Source organism: Nannobrachium achirus, assembly GCF_963921795.1.
Source record: "Nannobrachium achirus genome assembly, chromosome: 6".
Classification (NCBI taxonomy): domain Eukaryota; kingdom Metazoa; phylum Chordata; class Actinopteri; order Myctophiformes; family Myctophidae; genus Nannobrachium; species Nannobrachium achirus.
This window is the reverse complement of record NC_137815.1, coordinates 930,288-952,787: the sequence shown is the minus strand read 5'-3', so window position 1 is coordinate 952,787 and position 22,500 is coordinate 930,288. Positions and strand designations below refer to the sequence as shown.

Here is a 22,500-nt window from a genome sequence, read left to right as displayed (position 1 = left end):
TTTAGTGATTATGTTGCGAGGAAAAAGTTGAGCCATTTTGGTTAGAACTGACTGAAAATAACTTTGTACTTCAAGTTTAAAATGACACTAAATATTTGTTCAAGTGTCCAAATAAATTCCAAATATTATCAAATTATCTCACGGCACCTCTGGACTGCCGTCACGGCACCCCAGGGTGCCCCGTCACCCACTTTGAAAACCGCTGGTTTAGAAGACATTCATAGAATCGGTTCAATATATTCCAAGACTGGATTTTTCAACAGTAGCAGAACTACAAGCTCGCAGAGTGTCAGACAGACAGACAGACAGACAGACAGACAGACAGACAGACAGACAGACAGACAGAGACACAGAGAGAGAGAGAGAGAGAGAGAGAGAGAGAGAGAGAGAGAGAGAGAGAGAGATACCTACCAAGCGTGAAGGAGAGATACAACAAACAACAGCGGAAGAGAGGAACAGATACAGAGAAATCTCTACAGGTTAGCTGTCAGCCTGTGTGATTAATGTGTGTGTGTGTGTGTGTGTGTGTGTGTGTGTGTGTGTGTGTGTGTGTGTGTGTGCGTGCACGCGCGCAGGCTCGTGTGTGTGTCCTTCGAGGAGGATAGGTGCCAAGACACACACACACACACACACACACACACACACACACACACACACACACACACACACACACACACACACACACACACACACACACACACACACACACACACACACACACACAAACACACACACACACACACACACACACACACACACACACAGGCTCTTGGACTCCCAGCTGCAGTTATCAGTGACCATTTACCAACCTGCCTAAGGGCTTCTCTAGAGTGAGTCGCTTTTTTCTGTTTTGTACGTGTCTATGGAGTTAACGTTACTCTAACAGACCCCCAGGTGTGCTTATAATATGCAAACATGTCTTCCCTGTGTATTTTTGGTTTCTTCCTGAAAGAGTCAAAAGGCCTGATCGAAAACATTGCTTTTAATGCCACCTGAAAACCAGATAAACATAGGGTGCGTTTGGAAATACGCACCGGGTGTGTGCTCAGTTTATTGAGTGCAGTGGGCGGTGATGTTGTAGAGTGCACTATCAGTGTGGCTTATTTACGAACGAACAGTTAAGGGGCTGCTCGTGCGCCTTTTCACTCTTAACTCTGAATGAAAATGAAAAGCAGCAGTTGCTAACGTCGCGTTGATATTGAAAGGTGATTTAATTCATAACATTGGCCTGCCGTTAGTTTACACGTTGATGTCCGTACAAAATAAAGGCCGAAGGACCAATCAAGCCGTAAATGCTGCATTTTGTTATCATTTCCTACGCCATTGTTGACGCTGAGAAGCGCTCGAGACACTGCCATGAAAAACAACCAATCAAAACACAGCATTGATCGGGTCGGTCAGTGCGTGCACTGAGCACAACGGGGGCACCAAATAAACGAAGGACAAGACGGCAGTCGGCACGCCAGTGTGCTGAGTGCGCATTTTCAAACACCCGTTAATGTGTTTTTGAATGAAATCTTCCTTCAAGTATAATCATAATGCATGCTGATGATCATGTTTTATGGAGGAAAAACATTTGGGGCCGGAACGACGTTCCGTTAAGAGGAGGAGAAGCCAGCTGTCAAAATCCCATGTTAAAAAACCTGCCACAAACGCACGTCCAGGAAGAAAACAATACAAGTCAGATTAACATACAGTACACAATTTGTTACTAGTTATATTTTCTGATAAAGCGCTTCTAAATTATTCCCGTGGGTTTGTGTCGGTCAGTGTAATCCATGCTGTTTGTGTTTCTTTCAGTGTTTGTCTGTTTGACAAGGAGCGTGCGTCTGTGCCTGCATGCGAGGTGGCCTTAAGCTAGATGCAGAATAGACCAAAATGATTCTATTCTGCATCTAGCTTAAGGCCACAGACTCGTTGGGAATGTGACCTGGAGTGAATGGAGTAGAATTAAAAGTATTGGAAATACTCCGATAAAGTAGACTACAAATACTTAAAACCTGTTCTTAAATACAGTACTTGAGTAAATACCTAATTACTTTAGACAACTGGTTATAATAATATAAATAATAATAATATTGTATTATTATCTGGAATTTATATAGAGCTTTTCTAAGTACTCAAACATGCTTTACATGTGTGCGGGGGCCTGGGGAGAGAACAAATAAGAGAGCAGGTGATGGTGACTTGACTAGGATAGAATAATGTTGCTCTTTCAGTATTTCTTTCTTTGTTGATGCTGCTACTAGCATATGTGTTTATGTGGATATAGCTACTAAACTAAATGTTGTTGTACAGTGACCATAAACATCTTATCTTATCTTATCTTATCTTATCTTATCTTATCTTATCTTATCTTATCTTATCTTAGGTGATTCTGCTAGCTCTATAGCCTACTGCTTACCCTTCTGTATGGAACAATGAACAATATGAAGAGGCTTAATATAGATATTTCCTTTAGGATTACAATCATGTTTCATGTTACAGCGAGTGTAATGCAGTAGCCTAATTCATGTGTAGGACCTGTAGTGTTTTTTGAGCGGTGGTCACACCGTCTCCATAGAGTGGCCGTGTGTGTATCCGTGTATCCGTGTATGTATCCGTGTATGTGGGTGGGTCTGTATGTAGCCTACAGTACCTTTTATGACCACACATGTTAAGGGAGGGGCGCTGTTTTCAGGCCAGGCCAGGCACACACACACACACACACACACACACACACACACACACACACACACACACACACACACACACACACACACACAGGGGGGAAGGGGGAGGTTGGTGGGTAAACCACCGCTCAGTTCACACGGGTGTGATTTTTATTGTGTGTATAACTGTGCCAAAATGCAGTTTTCTGTGCATTTTTTGTGTTTTGGGAGGTTAGAGCCGGGGCTGTTCGATTTTGGCCTAAAAATAAAATCCCGATTTATTTCTCAGAAAAGTCGATTTTCGATTTTGATTTAAATGTTTGGGTACAAAGAAGAAATTGTTTCAAAAAGGTTGTTTTCATTTCAAAATTACCCTAATTAAAAGTGAAAGTCGATTTGACGATGTTCTTATTTTTTAAATCTTCCAAACAAAACAAAAAATCTGATTTCGATTAAAAATCGATTAATTAGATTAGTTAGAGCCTCCCCAATTTTTCTTGCCCGCGCGGCGAAGCTGCGCGGCCAATTTTGGGACAGTTCCGGCAAGAATTTCAAACTACTTTCACCCCTGCTTATCAGTCCACGAATGAACAGTGAACAAGGAAAGTCTGCTTTCACCTTTTATGCTCCACACAAATGGAACAAACTCCTGAACTCTAAAAGACATCTAGAGTACATTTGGAGGACGTTTTCCAAAGCCAAACGGAACAGCTGGTCCGAGAAGAACTCTTGAGAGACTGCTCATGTGTAGTGGTGTAAAGTAGCTAAGTAGATTTACTCAACTACTGTACTTTAGTACAGTTTTGAGGTACTTGTACTTTACTGGAGTATTTCCATTTCCCAATACTTTTACTTCTACTCCACTACATCTCGGATCCAAATATTGTGCTTTTATGCCACTATCATTATTTGAAAACTTTATTTACTAGTTACTTTGCAGGTATAAATTATGATATTATAAAACATACATTAACCACTTTAGCCCTATTTTATACCTAGGTTGTTTGAAAATAGCCAATCAACAAGCTCACATCGCGACGCGATGCTATAGATCTTTTCTTTGTTTTTAATTTAACCTTTAATTTACCAGTACACATTAAGACAAAGTCACTTTTTCAGCTGGCCAAGAGGCAGAAATAAAATTCTACATAAAGTAGAAATACACACAATCTACAACCTGTACAAACAAATGTAATCTAGAAAGAGGCTAGTACACATCCAAACCACCGCAATGTTGGTTTGAAGCTTCTCAAGGGAACTAGCGAGGCCAATTTGATCCTGGTGTGTAGGTCGTTCCACGACCAGGGACCAAAGAAAGAGACCCATTTGTTTTACCCCTCTCATGAGCTTTGGGCGTGTCGAGCCTGTTGTCGGGTATAGCGACCCATGACGTCATGTCTAAACGATCAAGACAAGATGCGATCAAGAAATAAATCGAATCACCCACGCTGCAAGCTTGTAGATCTGCTATTTTTGAAAAAAATTGAAAATTTGAGCAAGTCTTGACCCGACTCTATAAGTGTCTTCTAAATCCTGTTTCTAAGTCAGTGGTGCTCAAACCTTTTGATATGAAGGACCCCCAAAATGATATGTATTTGGCCACGGACCCCCATCTCAAAATATTTAGTTCCAGGGCTCCAGTATAAGTTCCAGTATAAAATAGCTAAAGTATAAAATAATTAAGGCCCCTCCATCTTGGGCCCTAGTAACTCAGTCCCACTTGTCCCCCCCCCTTGTGACGCCCCTGTGTGTGTAGGGCATTCATGAATAGTGATTTTTAGTATTCGAATTATTTGACCTCAAAGTATTCGAATAGTCGAATATTCTACAGGGCTGGCCAAACTGTCAAATATTAAAGTTATACCATGTAACTTTTTTTATAAAACAAATCTTAAAATGGTCCTAGCTGTTAAATCGCTAAAGTTTTAGAACCCCCACTCCGTTATTTTCAGCTTCTAAAGCCTTCTCTTTATATGTTTTCTATGATCCCTGCCCGGGACCGGTTTTCGCGGAAAAATTGCGTCATCACACTACCGGCCAATCACAGCGAGGGTTATACACTGCCGGCCAATCACAGCGCAGAACATACACTGCCGGGCTCTCTGGTGGGTTTAGGAAACACGCCTTCAGGAAGTACACTGCAGTGTTTACACTGGAGGAGTCTAGCATGTAACTCCCCAACCGCTGCTCGTAGAAGGACACGGGAGACCTCATTGAAAGCGTCTCGGCGAGGCGAGGCGGACGCGGTGGTCTGACGGCCCGGTCCGCGAGCGAAAAACGGACGAAAAAAGCAAACGCGACCGCGGTTTGCTATACTGCTACAGACCACCAGTTGAGCAACTTACACAGTATAGCTTTAAGTAAGCAAGAGGCGAACATAGTAAAAATGTCAGATCTACATGCTGACAATGCCTCGCAATTTATCTGTGGAACCGAGTCACATTAAATGTAATACTTACAATTCCAAGTGCTTGTCAGGGTGGGGGTCCCCAGTTCAAATATATTTATTTTGGATCTCACAGCCTAAAAAAAATTTGAGAACCCCTGGTATAGAGCATTAACAAATTCATCCACCAGGGGTATTGACAAAAAAAGAAAAGCGAATATTCGACTTTGGTGAACAACGTCGAATAGTGACTTTGATATTCGAAAATATTCGAATATTTGAATATTTGGTGAATGCCCTAGTGTGTGTGTGTGTGTGTGTGTGTGTGTGTGTGTGTGTGTGTGTGTGTGTGTGTGTGTGCTCACCTGCAGTGCACAGCGATGGGTCCGGCGTCGGGGGGGTTGAGGAACTTGACCTGCCGTATGAATCCCAGCAGGCCGGTGGCGAAGCAGGGCACGCCGTGGTCTGGCCACGACGTGAAGTGGAACTGACGCATCTCTCTGATCTCATGGTGGCCCTTCTGACGCACACACACACACACACACACACACACACACACACACACACACACACACACACACACACACACACACACACACACACACAGAGAGAGAGAGAGAGAGTTAAGCAGAATAATATAGGGGGACGGCAGACTTGGAGTAGAACCACTGCTCCTTCACTTGGAAAGGAGTCAGCTTAGGTGGTTTGGGCATTTAGTACGGATTCCTCCCGAGCGCCTTCCTAGGAAGGTCCTCGGTGCACGTCCCACTGGGAGGAGACCCCGTGGCAGACCAAAGACCAGATGGAAGGACTATATCTTCACACTGGCCTGGGAACGCCTCGGTGTACTCCCGGAAGGAGTGGAGGAAGTTGCTCAGGAAAGGGAACTCTGGAAATCCCATTTGGAACTGTTACCCCTGCGACCCGATTCCGGATAAGCGGTTGAAGATGGATGGATGGATAGATGGCATAGCTAAAGAGCCGGTTACGCCAGGGCTCCACTGCGGCTATCGGACGTCCCATCATCGCAGCCCGTTCTCACTTTCCTGACGCACTTCGGACTCGGCCATTGCTTTCGGCGTCACCCGTGCAGACGCGTTGGAACGCTTTCAGCGTCATTCCGAGAGACGCGGAGGAAGAGTCTTAGTGCGCATGTGCCGACACATGTCTACTCGAACATGTATCTACCGTCAGTGGGACATGATTCTAACGCAACGCGGAGGATTCTAACGCAACGTGGAGGTAACGTGTCCGACCACCTAAACTATGCCTAACCCTAACCCAAACCCTAACCTTAACCTCAGTAAAAGTATGCCTAACCCTAACCCAAACCCTAACCTTAACCTCAGTAAAACAATGCCTAACCCTAACCCGTGATAGGTAACGTCGCGTGGCTGGTAAACCTTGGCGGTTTCGAATCCCACTTTGGGAATTACTTTTTTTCCTCCTTCTTCTTAGACCACTGGGCTTACCCAAAGCGTCCCCAACTTGAAGAAGTAGGCGTACCCAAAGCGTCCCCTCTTGTGACGCAGTACGGTCCTTGACAGGGCGTCATGTGTCTGACTACTTGGGTGTGAGAATATTTGATCATCGTAAATGCAGGGCATGTTACCCTTTCTTATTATATTTTCTTTTTCTTTTTTTTTAAGATTTGTTTTGGGGCTTTTATGCCTTTATTGATAGGACAGTAGACTGACAGGAAACGGGGAGAGAGATGGGGAGTGACACGCAACAAAGGGATTGAACCGGCGACACGCTGTCAGGCTACATTGAGCCTATGTGGTATATGCGCCTGGGCCGGTAGGCCAGCGGGCGCCCCGAATGTTCCCTTTTTAATCAATCAAAGGGCGCTCCATTGCTGACGTTTGTGCTGCATTCGGTGACGGTGTCCAACCTCAAATGTTTCCCTGGTTCATTGAGAGCAGCCCTACTAACGGCCTTAAAGGTATTCGTACACATCTGTCAGATTTTACGCGGCTAAAAATGGCCCCAGAAAACAATGGTTTAGTGATGAAAAGTGATGAGACATCACTTTTCAGTTTTGTGGGCGTTTTCTGGGGCCATTTGTAGCCCAAGGAATGTTTTTTTGTGCAAAACAAATGCTTGCAATGGATTCAGCATCATGACAAACCCCAAGTTAGACCCTTCACAAGTTTTTCTGGGTATGTCGCCTGATGCCGTCATGGCGTAACCGGAACCAAAACATCCTTTCCCTTTTTTTAGTTAAGAAAAAAGAAAAGAAGGTAAGGTTCTGATAAGGTTTTGATAAGGTACATCCCTTAACTATGTGAACGCAGCCTGACAATCAGTTATTTACTGGTTCCTGCGGTAAAATAATACCATCCACTGATAGTAACTAGTAAGACACCTCAGGGTAACATGCGACCTTGCCCTAAAGGGCGAGGTCGCGCCAATTCTTGGCAATCTGGCCAGTGATGTATATGGGACCAGTTACTCATATATGGAGACCCCTGCATGATAGTCAACAATGTTATGTCAAAACATGCCCATATATGGGCATTACCAGATATGTCCTTAATATTGATGACAAAATATCCTTAAAGTGATAGTTCGCCTATTTTATAAACGCAGCTGTGTGGAGTACTCACCAGTAATGGACTTGTTCCAAGGGCATGAATTGGTCAGCTGAATCCCCTGGACAGAACTGTGGTCATTTTTGTGCTGAATTAAAAGTAGTTCCATTGATTTGCTAGAACCTATTTTTTGTAATAAACTAATCCACAAAACCGCCGTCATTATTATTGTTGACCTATTTCTACTTCTACGAGTAATGCTCGTTCAACTTTGACCCCTCTGTAACATGGTACTATTTCTTCTCTAGAGTAGATCACTGCGCCGCATTCAACTCAACGGGCGCATCCCGCGGCAGCCGCAGCACACGCCCCCAAAACAGTCTGAACTGAAAGCTGCCTGGTCGCTCCTGAAAGCTGAAATCTCGCCTTCGGTCCTAACTATTAGCTGGGGACCCCCTTATATTCCCTCTAAGACCCTGCCCTGGGCGTCCCCGGATCCCACTTTGACAACCAATGGTACAGACGATATATTTTATTAGTCCAGTGTTGTTTTACCCTCGGAAATCGGTAGCTCTGGTCCATAGCGTAGCGCTATGTCACCGATGAGCCCTTGCGCTTTAGGAAAGCCTGCGCACCCTCTCCTCTGTAGTAAAAATGCAAAGTACAGTTTCGCTTCTCACCAAAACAAAGACATCTCCATAGAGTAAAAAGCCTACTTTCAGAAGTGGGGGCAATCTGTCTAAATGTCACGTATAAAATGCACTTGTTGCCATAAAAGAAAAGATATTTCACCCGAAAGCAAAATCTGGTCAATGGACTTTCCTATTGACAAGATCTGTAGAGGGCGGTGTGGAGTAGCTAAAACGTCCAGTGAAATATTTTCTTTTCTGGACCAAATGTGTATTTTAGACGTGAGATGGGGGGCTACGAGTGTTGCCACTAAGGACAGTAGGCTTTCGACATCTTAGAACCGCCTTTTTTTGGGTGAGTAGTGAAAGTGTATATTTTATTTTTACTACAGACAAGAGGCTGAGCAGCCTGTGCTGCCGCGACTCAGAGCGCAAGTGCTCACCAGTGACATAGCGTAGTGTTAGATACGGGACCAGAGGGGAAAACTCGCTGGCTGTCTTTATCCTTGGGGAAACGGTGAAGAAGTTTTTTTCTGTTACCCAGAAATGCGTTGATATATCTCCCTTGTGTTAGCAATGGCAGATAAAGGTTAGCTAAGTTGCTATTCGGCTAGCTAGTAGGAGCGATCAGCAGCGACCACACAACAAATAAACAGCGTGTGTTGCAGCAGCTCACAGAAGCACAGAGCATACGCCGTGAGTGATGCGGCGCCATAGAGTTATAGCGCGGCGCAGTGATCTACTCGAGAAGAAATAGTACCATGTTACTGAGGGGTCAAAGTTGAACGAGCATTACTCGTAGAAGTAGAAATAGGTCAACAATAATAATGACGGCGGTTTTGTGGATTAGTTTATTACAAAAAATAGGTTCTAGCAACTCAATGGAACTACTTTTAATTCAGCACAAAAATGACCACAGTTCTGTCCAGGGGATTCAGCTGACCAATTCATGCCCTTAGAACAAGTCCATTACTGGTGAGTACTCCACACAGCTGCGTTTATAAAATAGGTGAACTATCACTTTAATAATGTCCTTAATATTGATAATATATAGGAATCTCCATAAATTTGTATAAAACATATGTTAATTAGTAAAGCCAAGCAGGGCCTTGGTGAGTTAGGGCCTGGGTTTGATGCCTGGGGATCTCCATATATGGGCATAAGGGGGTACCCTAACAGGGCATCATCTGGGAATGCCCATACTGTATATGGACATTTTATTTATTTTATCCTTTATTAACACATTGGCCGCCATTTTAACATTGACTGTATGGCTCCACTGCCATTTTGTTTAATAAAAAAATTTATATATTTTTTTTATATTGACATTTTTCCTAAATTCTGTGTTTTTTCGACAATGTCTTACAGTACCTGAAAAGAAATAAGACAACCTCTAGTCTCACCAAAAAATAAAAAAATAAAATAAAAAGCTTTTTTTTCTATAGTTGCAGCCATCTCAAAATAGCCATTTTTGACCAAAATCCAGCTCTAATTGATAAAACTGGAGATATTGACCTTTTTGTGATCGATCGCTTTTCAAGTGGATAATTCAGTTGATATTTGTATTTATGGCGTCAGGCACTTATCAGATAAGTTTACTAGTGTAATAAGTGTAATTGTGTAATAGGGCAATAACTGGAATAGTGTAATAGGGCTGTAATAGGTCACCTCTTGCCCTTAGGGCGTCATACTGACTTCACACAAATATAAATAAGCTTTTTACCTTTTATTCAGCATTCAAGTGTTTTATTTTGCACAGATCACATTTTCACACACACACACACACACACACACACACACACACACACACACACACACACACACACACACACACACACACACACACACACACACACACTTATAACGTATAACTTTATATAAGGCAAGGCCTATGTGTATAACTGTAAATATGTTCCCCATATTCAACTGTTTTTATTTATTTGTGGCACTTGCTTTGGCGATGTAAACGTAGCCTATGTTTTCTCATGCCAATAACGTTCCTTTGAATTGAATCGCTCTCATAGTGCGCAAACTACTGGCTTGCCTCGGTGGCTTGGTAGAGAACTGATAGCAATCAAGTTACTCTGCTTGTTGGTGATCCGGCCTGGGTCTATACCGGATGCGGAAACGTGTCTTGCATGCATGTGAGTGTTACATAACCGGATACAGTAGGCGGGCTTTAGAGCGGAACAGACTGCAGCGATCACATACGCCCAGTGGTGATATTGCCTCAGGCGCGAGCTCGTTTCCTTCCTTCACGGCTTCAGGCTGCAAGGACTTGTTGCGCGGCACGCCTCAAACACGCGCACATGCGCGATTGCGCGTGCACGCCATAGGGACGCACGCAGGAGCATATCAGCCAAGTGAGCAGGAAGAGTCTTCTAGCCTAGGTAAACTAACTGTTACAGTTAGTTTAGGTTAGGAGGATGGAAACAACAGTAACTTACTGACAATGACGATCGCCGTGTTTTCGTTTCTTCCCTGTTGGATTCCACTGTCGCGACGCGTTGTAGATCTGCTATTTTCACTCCTTTTTTTTTGTTCCACCGCTGGGAGTTTGGACGCGACCCTTTCCTGATAACTGGAATATAATACACCTAGAACAACTCCTCCATCAGGCTCCATGGTCGCGCTTGGATGCGAGGCGTTGTGTGCTTGCAGATCTGCTATTTTCACCAGTTTTGTTACATACCGATGGAAGTTATATGGACGCAACACGTTGCTTTTCTTCAGACAATGGTCGCCTGATTGAGGACTCCGCCGGGGGGGGGGGATATTTTCTCCTCTCCACTCCCGTAGCAGGGCTTGAAGATCGGTTGGTGGTGACTGGACCGGCCGACTGCATCTTGTCCAGTAGGTGATTGTGTTGTTTGTAACCTCGGCCTCGCCTCACCAGGCTTTCTATACGTTGTGTGTGTACACTTTGTAGTGGGCTGAGGATCTGTTCCAACTGGGTGTCGGTGCTGGGCCCTGGGTACAAGGATTCACTGCGGGCCCCCCATGAATTTTCTACATAGGGGGATTTAAAAAATAGATATATACAAGCTCACAGCATGGCACCGAGTGTCGCGCTGCAAGCTTGTAGATCTGCTATTTTTCAATAGCAAAAGTATAAAATAATGAAGCCCCTTCCACCTTGGGCCCTAGTAACTCAGACTCGTCCCACTTTTCCCTTGTGACGCTCCTGCTGATCTGATCTTCTGATCTTCGTTGTTGTCTGGCTGCCTGGGACATAATATTTTGTTGTCGAGACTTTGGGGGTTATGATGAAGCTGTGTGTTGTTGGCCAATGAGGCAGGTCATGGCTTTCCAAGTGAACATTTTACTGGATTTTGTTTGATTTGTGCAAAATGGTCTCAGATCCAGCTGCTCCGTTGTCGCTTCTGCCAGCCCCTTCACCAGGCATGTACACATAGACATCAAAGGGGGCTTGAGCCCCTGCCCCTGAGGGCTGCATTCAATAGAATTGTCCACCAAAAGGCCCCTTTAGAAATGTCAGCCCCTGCCTCTCTAAATATTCTCTGCACATCCCTGCCCCACATCCCTTTACATGCGTGTGGCCAGTGTGCCGCTGATTGCACTCTGCGGGCTGCGCTCTGCCACGCTAAATGCATTCACTGTGGTTTATTGGGAGTTTTATTCATTTCTATTGAGATTTATACGTTATTACACTCTTGTTTTCAAACACACTTACTGTGATGAGTGATATCTTTGGTTCGTTATATGACTGAAAGCTCAAACTTTTTCACGGGCTGCAGAATAATGTAATTAAACATTACATTATATAAAAGCAAATTCTCGGGACTATCGGGCCTGGCGGGGAGCGACATTGGAATTTTCTCGTGACTATCGGGGGAGGCGGCCAATGAGTTAATATATATCCATATACATATATGGACTTAATGTTAACATTTTCGGCCTGGGATTGATCACATCAGAAATCTCCATATATGGGCATAAAAGAGATTTTGTTTCTGGGAATTACCATATATGGACTTTTTATTTTATTGTATGCTTTATTGCGACCGTCAGGCGCAGTTACTACCAAAACCTCGACAGGCTGTCTGTCAGTCAGTCTGTCCGTCAGTCTGTCCGTCAGTCTGTCAGTCTGTCCGTCACGTCACACTTTTCCCCAACTCATATCTCCGCCACCGTTGCCCCAATCCATGCCAAACTTTGCACACATGGAACAGTCCTTTTAAGGCACTTTTTTTTTATTTCATAAGGTCGGCATAGTAAGCTGCAGAGCAGCAACAAACGGACGTGTTTCGGCGTTAAGCCTTCATCAGCGTTGCATGCTGGGGGCAAGGGAAGAGTCACATTTATAGTGTCCGTCGAAGAGACAACTTCCTCTGTCCATAACATAGCTAACAACTCCCAACCAACTGTTACAATCAAGTGCAAAGAATAATATCATTCATGGTTGAATCCTTCAAAATCAATTATACACATGAGTCAAAAAGTACATCTAAATACAGAGAGTCCGTTCCAATCTAGGGGTCTATACATTCTTAAATTCACTAATTCATTCATTCATTAATTCATTAATGACAAATAGGTTGGGATCTCGACAGAGAGAGGCAATAAGGATCCATACATTACAAACTGAGTCGGGCAGAATAACAAATACTTAGATAAAGAAACATTTATAAATACGTTAGTCTTGCACAAGTCTATCCCTTATCTGGTTTTAAACTGTAGTAAAGAGTAAACTAGTACTAGATCTAAATGTTCTACATTTCATTCCACAAGCTATGAATATTACAGCGACGGTTTCAGAGTATACAGAATTAAAGTGTAAGGAAAGCTCAACAGGTTCATTCTATGATGTGAAGACAGGAGAAGACACATGCCTCGACTAGTAAACATAACGTTAGGCTTTTTGAGTGTTTAACTGTTCAAAAGCATGTCTTAAAAAATACCATCTTCTTAATACTCTATTTATGTCCACCCCCCTCTCAAAAGGTTGTCATTAAAGCTAAGTTAAAGACAAAGGGCCAAAAATAGCCCAACCAAGATTACTGTTTAAAAACCTTGTCACAATATCTATAGAAAACACAATTCAAGTTACAACTGCATATGGGGCAAAAATTAAATAAAATAAGAAATCAATAAATAATGAATAATGAATGATATTATTCTTTGCACTTGATTGTAACAGTTGGTTGGGAGTTGTTAGCTATGTTATGGACAGAGGAAGTTGTCTCTTCGACGGACACTATAAATGTGACTCTTCCCTTGCCCCCAGCATGCAACGCTGATGAAGGCTTAACGCCGGAACGCGTCCGTTTGTTGCTGCTCTGCAGCTTACTATGCCGACCTTATGAAATAAAAAAGTGCCTTAAAAGGACTGTTCCGTGAGTGCTGGTGTTCTCTTTGAGAATCTTCTTTGTAAAGTTACGTTTCCCGACCGTGCACCCGGTAAGAAGTTAAGAATTGTTGAAACTATAGTTGGAGTCGTGTGCGCACTTCTACTTTAAACATGTTGTTAACCGAGCGACACACCTCCTGTGGTATGGTATGCTGCTGCAGTTTCACCAAGATGAGCCAGGAGATCAACAAAGCCACAGATGCGGCGTGGTTCTGCACCACACTGACTACTCCTGATCCAGAGAGAGGTTTGTCTCTAAAATACGCTTCTCAATCGATAGGACACAGAGCCGTCGTTGACGCTAAAACGCCGTCAACTTCAACACTGTGTAAAACGACGAGATTGGAAGGACCGGATCCCAGATCTCCGCCTACAGCAAAAACAGATCCTGACAAGTTTGGTTCGAAAGGACCTATATGAATACATGAACTACCGTGACTGCTGAAAGGAACTGAGGTCGTCCACTAAGAAGAAGTACTCCTCCTGGTTTGTCTGGTGATGAACAATACAAGTATAAGTTTAAATGAGTTATGAAATGACTACATGAACGCTCAAGTATACAGGCATTTATGCCTAACTCAAGTTGGAAAAGAAAGGAAGAATGAAGATCCGAAGATTAGACTTCTTTATAGCCTATTAAAGAGACTTATTCATTTTTTTCAATGATGCTTTATATCTTTTTTTCTTTTTTATTTCTTATTTTATTTAATTTTTGCCCCATATGCAGTTGTAACTTGAATTGTGTTTTCTATAGATATTGTGACAAGGTTTTTAAACAGTAATCTTGGTTGGGCTATTTTTGGCCCTTTGTCTTTAACATAGCTTTAATGACAACCTTTTGAGAGGGGGGTGGACATAAATAGAGTATTAAGAAGATGGTATTTTTTAAGACATGCTTTTGAACAGTTAAACACTCAAAAAGCCTAACGTTATGTTTACTAGTCGAGGCATGTGTCTTCTCCTGTCTTCACATCATCGAATGAACCTGTTGAGCTTTCCTTACACTTTAATTCTGTATACTCTGAAACCGTCGTTGTAATATTCATAGCTTGTGGAATGAAATGTAGAAAATTTAGATCTAGTACTAGTTTACTCTTTACTACAGTTTAAAACCGGATAAGGGATAGACTTGTGCAAGACTAGCGCATTTATAAATGTTTCTTTATCTAAGTATTTGTTATTCTGCCCGACTCAGTTTGTAATGTATGGATCCTTATTGCCTCTCTCTGTCGAGATCCCAACCTATTTGTCATTAATGAATTAATGAATGAATGAATTAGTGAATTTAAGAATGTATAGACCCCTAGATTGGAACGGACTCTCTGTATTTAGATGTACTTTTTGACTCATGTGTATAATTGATTTTGAAGGATTCAACCATGAATGATATTATTCTTTGCACTTGATTGTAACAGTTGGTTGGGAGTTGTTAGCTATGTTATGGACAGAGGAAGTTGTCTCTTCGACGGACACTATAAATGTGACTCTTCCCTTGCCCCCAGCATGCAATGCTGATGAAGGCTTAACGCCAAAACGCGTCCGTTTGTTGCTGCTCTGCAGCTTACTATGCCGACCTTATGAAATAAAAAAAAGTGCCTTAAAAGGACTGTTCCGTGAGTGCTGGTGTTCTCTTTGAGAATCTTCTTTGTAAAGTTACGTTTCCCGACCGTGCACCCGGTAAGAAGTTAAGAATTGTTGAAACTATAGTTGGAGTCGTGCGCGCACTTCTACTTTAAACATGTTGTTAACCGAGCGACGCACCTCCCGTGGTATGGTATGCTGCTGCAGTTTCACCAAGATGAGCCAGGAGATCAACAAAGCCACAGACGTGGTTCTGCACCACACTGACTACTCCTGATCCAGAGAGATGTTTGTCTCTAAAATACGCTTCTCAATCGATCGTCGACGCTAAAACGCCGTCAACTTCAACACTGTGTAAAACGACGAGATTGGAAGGACCGGATCCCAGATCTCCGCCTACAGCAAAAACAGATCCTGACAAGTTTGGTTCGAAAGGACCTATATGAATACATGAACTACCGTGACTGCTGAAAGGAACTGAGGTCGTCCACTAAGAAGAAGTACTCCTCCTGGTTTGTCTGGTGATGAACGATACAAGTATAAGTTTAAATGAGTTATGAAATGACTACATGAACGCTCAAGTATCCAGGCATTTATGCCTAACTCAAGTTGGAAAAGAAAGGAAGAATGAAGATCCGAAGATTAGACTTCTTTATAGCCTATTAAAGAGACTTATTAATTTTTTCAATGATGCTTTATATCTCTTTTTTTTTTCTTATTTTATTTAATTTTTGCCCCATATGCAGTTGTAACTTGAATTGTGTTTTCTATAGATATTGTGACAAGGTTTTTAAACAGTAATCTTGGTTGGGCTATTTTTGGCCCTTTGTCTTTAACGACAACCTTTTGAGAGGGGGGTGGACATAAATAGAGTATTAACTCACTGAACGCCATAAACGTCTTATACGTCTTTGGACCTCGGTGCCATAAACGTCTTTTACGTCTTTTTAATTAATCAAAAGTTTTATCATTTTTTCATAATTGTAATTTCAAAAAAATCGCTCTAGAAGTTGGCCATATGCCTCCGTGACCTGAGCGATACGGCCGATTTGACTGTAGCACCAGTGTAACACAGTCCGGCGGAAAATCGGTATAGCCGAAGATTGGTTCCGGCCGTTTAAATGTTATCTAAAACGTTCGTTTATACACTTTCCCGTGCATCCCTGACGAACTATAAGTACTCAAAAAACGCAGAAAATTCTCAGGATTCCAGCGGTGTCATCCATTCTTCTCTACCTATCCTTGATCGCGATCGCCAGGGTTCCGAAGTGTGTAGCATGCTAGCTAAAAGGCCTGGCCAAAATGTAAACAACAGGCCCAAACCAAAAAAAAGATGGACGTCTTCTTCCTTCTTCTGTTAGTTGATCAGATAGTAGGAGACCACCCTCTGGTGGTTTTCAAATGGTATTGCACTCCAGATTGCACACAGGGCCCATCACAGCACACACATATGATGATGATCAAGACATCTTACACATGTTCTATTGAAGCCCAAATCTAATGATAGGATATATATATATAAATATACATGTTTTCCTTTGTAAGAGGGGTAGTGTGGCTTTCGATAGAAGCATAGATTTATATATGTAATTTAAGTACAAAATATGATTTTGGGCCTTTTTGGCCCCCATAAAAAGGCAAAATTAAGCAAAATGGCTGGCACCAGTTTTGTAGATTTTGAATAAAGGGTGGCATTCACTGAGTTAAGAAGATGGTATTTTTTAAGACATGCTTTTGAACAGTTAAACACTCAAAAAGCCTAACGTTATGTTTACTAGTCGAGGCATGTGTCTTCTCCTGTCTTCACATCATAGAATGAACCTGTTGAGCTTTCCTTACACTTTAATTCTGTATACTCTGAAACCGTCGTTGTAATATTCATAGCTTGTGGAATGAAATGTAGAAAATTTAGATCTACTACTAGTTTACTCTTTACTACAGTTTAAAACCGGATTAGGGATAGACTTGTGCAAGACTAGCGCATTTATAAATGTTTCTTTATCTAAGTATTTGTTATTCTGCCTGACTCAGTTTGTAATGTATGGATCCTTATTGCCTCTCTCTGTCGAGATCCCAACCTATTTGTCATTAATGAATTAATGAATGAATGAATTAGTGAATTTAAGAATGTATAGACCCCTAGATTGGAACGGACTCTCTGTATTTAGATGTACTTTTTGACTCATGTGTATAATTGATTTTGAAGGATTCAACCATGAATGATATTATTCTTTGCACTTGATTGTAACAGTTGGTTGGGAGTTGTTAGCTATGTTATGGACAGAGGAAGTTGTCTCTTCGACGGACACTATAAATGTGACTCTTCCCTTGCCCCCAGCATGCAACACTGATGAAGGCTTAACGCCGAAACGCGTCCGTTTGTTGCTGCTCTGGAGCTTACTATGCCAAAATTATGAAATAAAAAAAAGCGCCTTAAAAGGACTGTTCCGTGAGTGCTGGTGTTCTCTTTGAGAATCTTCTTTGTAAAGTTACGTTTCCCGACCGTGCACCCGGTAAGAAGTTAAGAATTGTTGAAACTATAGTTGGAGTCACACTCCAACTATAGTTTTTTCAACTACACTCCTTGCACACACACTCCTTGCCTGCCAATCCACAACCTCCACCCCTCCCGGGACCCCCGGAGCTCCAGGGACCCCAGGGACCCCCTGTCGCCGCCGCCAAAAAGTGATAAAATGACCAATGACCACCCCAACGGGGCTGTTCACAGGGAATTCCCAGGGACCACCGACTCCTGGTGCTCCAGAATGGATGCAAAAGTGGTCGCACCCCTAGTGGAGGACCCCCGCCACTGCAGCGCACATAAAATGCCGTAAATCGGGCTAGGAGCGACCCGGAGAGCTGGGGCCGGTACCCACGCACCCGCCTCGGCGGCGCCAAGAGAGCCGTCAACATGAATCTGTCCCATATAGCGCCACCATCAGGCCCATTTTTTCAAACACATTTTTGGACATTGCTTCTACAGATTTTGCCCTAAAATCATGCAAATCGGTACACAGTATGTCTACACTCATGCCATCAACATTGATCTGTCCCATATAGCGCCACCATCAGGCCGACTTTTTCAAACACATTTTTGGACACTGCCCCTACAGATTTTTATATATTATATAGCGCCCCCCTTTGGCCAATTGGAGTAAGATTGGTTTTAGTGATATTTGGACTAACACTCTACATCTTTGCCAAATACCATGAACATGTTACTTTGCATGTATGATTTAGAGGCAGAAGAATAATTTGCATAAAACTGCAATATTCATTGAATTATTAAAAAAGCATGTTTAAATTTCTTTTTTATCCGATCTGACAGATCTTTAGATATCGGTCCAAAGTTCATGTAAAAAAAGTTTTGTGCATGTGACGCGAAAATTCCAGAATAAAAGCAGGTTTAAGCATTTTACAAACTGCTCAAAATGGCGGAAAATCTAAGGGCGGAGCTTACTTAACAAAGACACAGATGTCTTCCGCTCGAGTCAAAGCACGCGTGTAAGCAAGTTGCATGACTTCAAACGAAACGAGTCATGACTTATGCCCGTTTGAAGTTTGAATTTTCAAACGCTTCGTATAGCGCCCCCCTTTGGCCGATTGGAATAAGATTGGTTTCAGTGATATTTTGACTAACTCTCTACATCTTTGCCAAATGCCATGAACGTGTAACTTTGCATGTATGATTTAGAGGCCGAAGAATAATTTGCATAAAACCGCAATATACATTGAATTATTAAAAAAAAACATTATTTAACGTACCAACTTCTCACCACATAGCCGTAGATATAGGTTCAAATTTCATGTGAAAAAAGTTTCATGCGCGTAACGCGAAAATCCCAGGAGGAGATAGATCTTTACTGTTTTTCATATAATTCCAAATTGTGGGAGACCTAAAGGTCAGAGGTCAAAAGTCAGAGCGTAAAAGTTGTTCGGCATGAGGAGACGCATACGTGTATACAGGTTTCATGGCTGTAACTCAAACACAGCATGAGCTCTACCTGTTCAAAGTTCGCATTTTCGAAGGCTTCCTACAGCGCCACCATTTGGCCGATTGCTGTAAAAAGTAATAGCACACGTCGCCACTGTAAGCTGAACACATTGATGGGGGGCCCGCAGTGAATCCTTGTACCCAGGCAGGTGCGTCACAAGGGGTAGGAAAGTGGGACTGAGTTACCAGGGCCCAAGGTGGAGGGGCCCTAGTAACTTTAGCTATTGAAAAATAGCAGATATACAAGCTCGCAGAGCTGCTACTTTTTTTGAAAAGTCGTGAAAATGTGTGCAAATCTTTGAATATGTATTTTTTTAAGCGAACATTTGTAACTCAAAATTTGCTTCCGGGGGGGGGGGGGGGGGGGGGGGTCCCTGGAACTAAATATTTTGAGATGGTGGTCCGTGGCCAAATTCATATCAGTTTGGGGGTTCCTTGACATGACAAAGTTTGAGCACCACTGACATGGAAACATAGGTTTCTTGCACACATTTTCACCATTTTTCAAAAATAGCAGATCTACAAGCTCGCAGCGCGGCACTCGGTGCCGCGCTGTGAGCTTGTCGATCTGATATTTTACAATAGCTAACATTCATGGGGGGCCCGCAGTGAATCCTTGTACCCAGGGCCCAGAACTTGGTGTGACGCCCCTGAGTGCAACCTCACAAGTAGGTCTACCCACCCTCTAGGTCCTCCAGGCAATTTTAATATGGGATATTATTTACTGTCTGGATTTCCAATGATGCCCGGATTATTGTGTGAAATAAGCAAAGGCATCCTCTCCTCTCCTCTCCTCTCCTCTCCTCTCCTCTCCTCTCCTCTCCTCCTGTACTCTCCTCCACAGTATTTTGACAGTGACGCGCACTGTAGCTTTAAGACCTCTCATGCTAGCGTAGCGTTAAGTCTGAGTCAGTCGCTAAGCGGCTAATTGTCATTTAGCTCCGCTAGCTTTTAATCTGCTCTGCACACTCGCGCACGCACGCACGCGAGACACACACACACACACACACACACACACACACACACACACACACACACACACACACACACACACACACACACACACACACACACAATCTAATGCACCTTGACTGACACACTGGTAGTAACCCCCTCTCTCTATGTGACATTCCTCTCTCTCTCTCTCTCTCTCTCTCTCTCTCTCTCCCTCCCTCTCTCTCTCTCTCTCTCTGTGTGTGTGTAACTGAGCTGTAAGTTAATCTGTGTGAATTTGTTCTTATTATTATTCATAATTAAAGCTGTTACCACGCATGCACGAGTGCACACACGCACGCACATACAGTAGTGTGGGTTGATGGTTTAACTGCAGGCGTATGGACAGAGACAGAAAGACAGACAGACAAAGGTCTCTGCTTGTCTACATAAGCTGCTTTCAATGAGGAAAGAGAGAGAGAGAGAGAGAGAGAGAGAGAGAGAGGGGGGGGGGGGGGGGGCGGGGGATCACACAAAGAAAGAGTTTAAACTAACTCATTTAGAAAACTGACACTCCAATCGGCTCCGCCCACAACTCACAAGGCTCAAGAGTCTTCATAGGAGAATTCTTATATTATTTCAATCAATTTTCAGGGGTCTTCAACGGTTTCAGGCCAAGGACCCCTTAGCTGAGAGAGAGATGATGCAGGGACCCCCAGATTCCATATAGTTTCATAATTGTACAGCACGATCATCAGTGTATTTTGGATTCATGTCAATTTGTGTTTTCAGATATTTAACCACTTGAACCGTCAATACTTATGAAACTTGACCTTTCACTCTGTGCTTAGTCTGCTCTTTTTCCCCTCTACACCAAACCTATTTGCCGAAGATCTGCTATTTTTGGCTAAAGTTCTCAGAATATGAACGTTGGGGTTCAAGTGGTTAATATAAAAAAGAAGAAAAAAAGTTTCTACCACACAAAGATTGAAGGACCCCCTGTAGTAACTCTGCGGACCCCCTAGGGGTCGCGGACCCCCTGTTGAAGACCCCTGTCATAGAGGTAATTGGTAAAACAAAAAGGTGAATTTCCAGCGCATGTTAGCTCTGATCGGAGCACATTATTGGCTTAACTCTGGGGATTCGCATCTGCCATTTTGAAGGATGTACGCAAACAAGAAAAAAAAGAATTGTCTAGCGATACAAATAAGCGATTTAGTGTAAAATCCCACCGCTTGCAGTCGGAGCTGCTGACTGAGGACTTGAGATAAAAATAAAAAAAAAGACAAAAACAAAACCGATATCAAAACATCAGATTAAAGTAATAAAACAGCCATTTCGGAAGTAAAAAAGAAAAAAAAAACAATAAGCTAACAAACATCATCAGGGACGAATACATATCCTTGACATGAAAAAGTTTGAGCACCAATGCCATAGCAACCTCAGTTTTTCAGAAAACTGTCTTAACACTTCATGGGATGCTATTATTTTGATAATTATTTGGCTATAGGGTGCCGCCATTCACTTGAACTTTATTTTGAAGAGCCCCGGAAGCCACAATCGAGTCCATGTTGTGGAAATTCACGGTCTGTAATGGCGGCTGAGTGGTTTATTTTCACACGGAAATTAAAAATCCTAACCGCGGCCGATCCTCATAGCCCAGTGTCGCCGTGAAAAAAAAAAACAAAAAAAAACGGTCTCGGCATTCTCTGTGTTTTTTGGAAGTAGATTCCGAGATATAGCCGTTTCTTTGCACCAGCAATGAATAGGAGCCTTATGGAGATTAGACACTTACTGATGCTGGCGGCCGAGTTGCATCATGGGATATGTAGTTTTAGCCTGGTAGCGCGTCCCTGGAGGTGATAACGGGGCCTTTGAAGTTGCTTCCCGATAATTCTTATCACGTTTCTGGACGTGTTTAGCAGCAGAAGTGTTAATGTTTCGATAAAGTATCCCATGGATCAAAGGATCAATGTTGTTGCGACCGCCAGGTCGCAGTTACTATCAAAACTATAGTCAGTCCGTCCGTCCGTCAGTCCGTCAGTCCGTCAGTCCGTCTCTCTGTCACACGTCACACTTTTGCCCTGCTCATATCTCCGCAACCGTTGCCCCGAATGCCAAATTTTGCACACACACACTCCTGCCAAACCACAACCTCCACCCATCAATTCTCACATGGCCCTCTTCTAGCGCCACCATGAGGCCGATTCTTGCTAAACACATTTTTGGACACTGCTCTTACAGATTTTGCCCTAAAATCCCACAAATCGGTACACAGTATGTCTACACTCATCTCATCAACATGGATCTGTCCCATATAGCGCCACCATCAGGCCGATTTTTTCAAACACATTCTTGGACACTGCTCCTACACATTTTGCCCTAAAATCACGCTGCGACCTGATCGTCGCTTATCTCCCG

General features: G+C 42.9%; 1 protein-coding gene across 1 annotated transcript in view; it reads right to left on the bottom strand.

The window, feature by feature from the left end:
- The window catches only part of ptprt (protein tyrosine phosphatase receptor type T), a gene marked incomplete at its 3' end in the record, with an annotated part of 244,184 nt that overhangs the window by 14,874 nt on the left and 206,810 nt on the right, over positions 1-22,500 (bottom strand). The window contains exon 29 of the mRNA XM_080727378.1: positions 5,403-5,557. Coding sequence (XP_080583504.1) covers positions 5,403-5,557 — 155 coding nt within the window. The remainder of the gene's footprint in view (positions 1-5,402; positions 5,558-22,500) is intronic.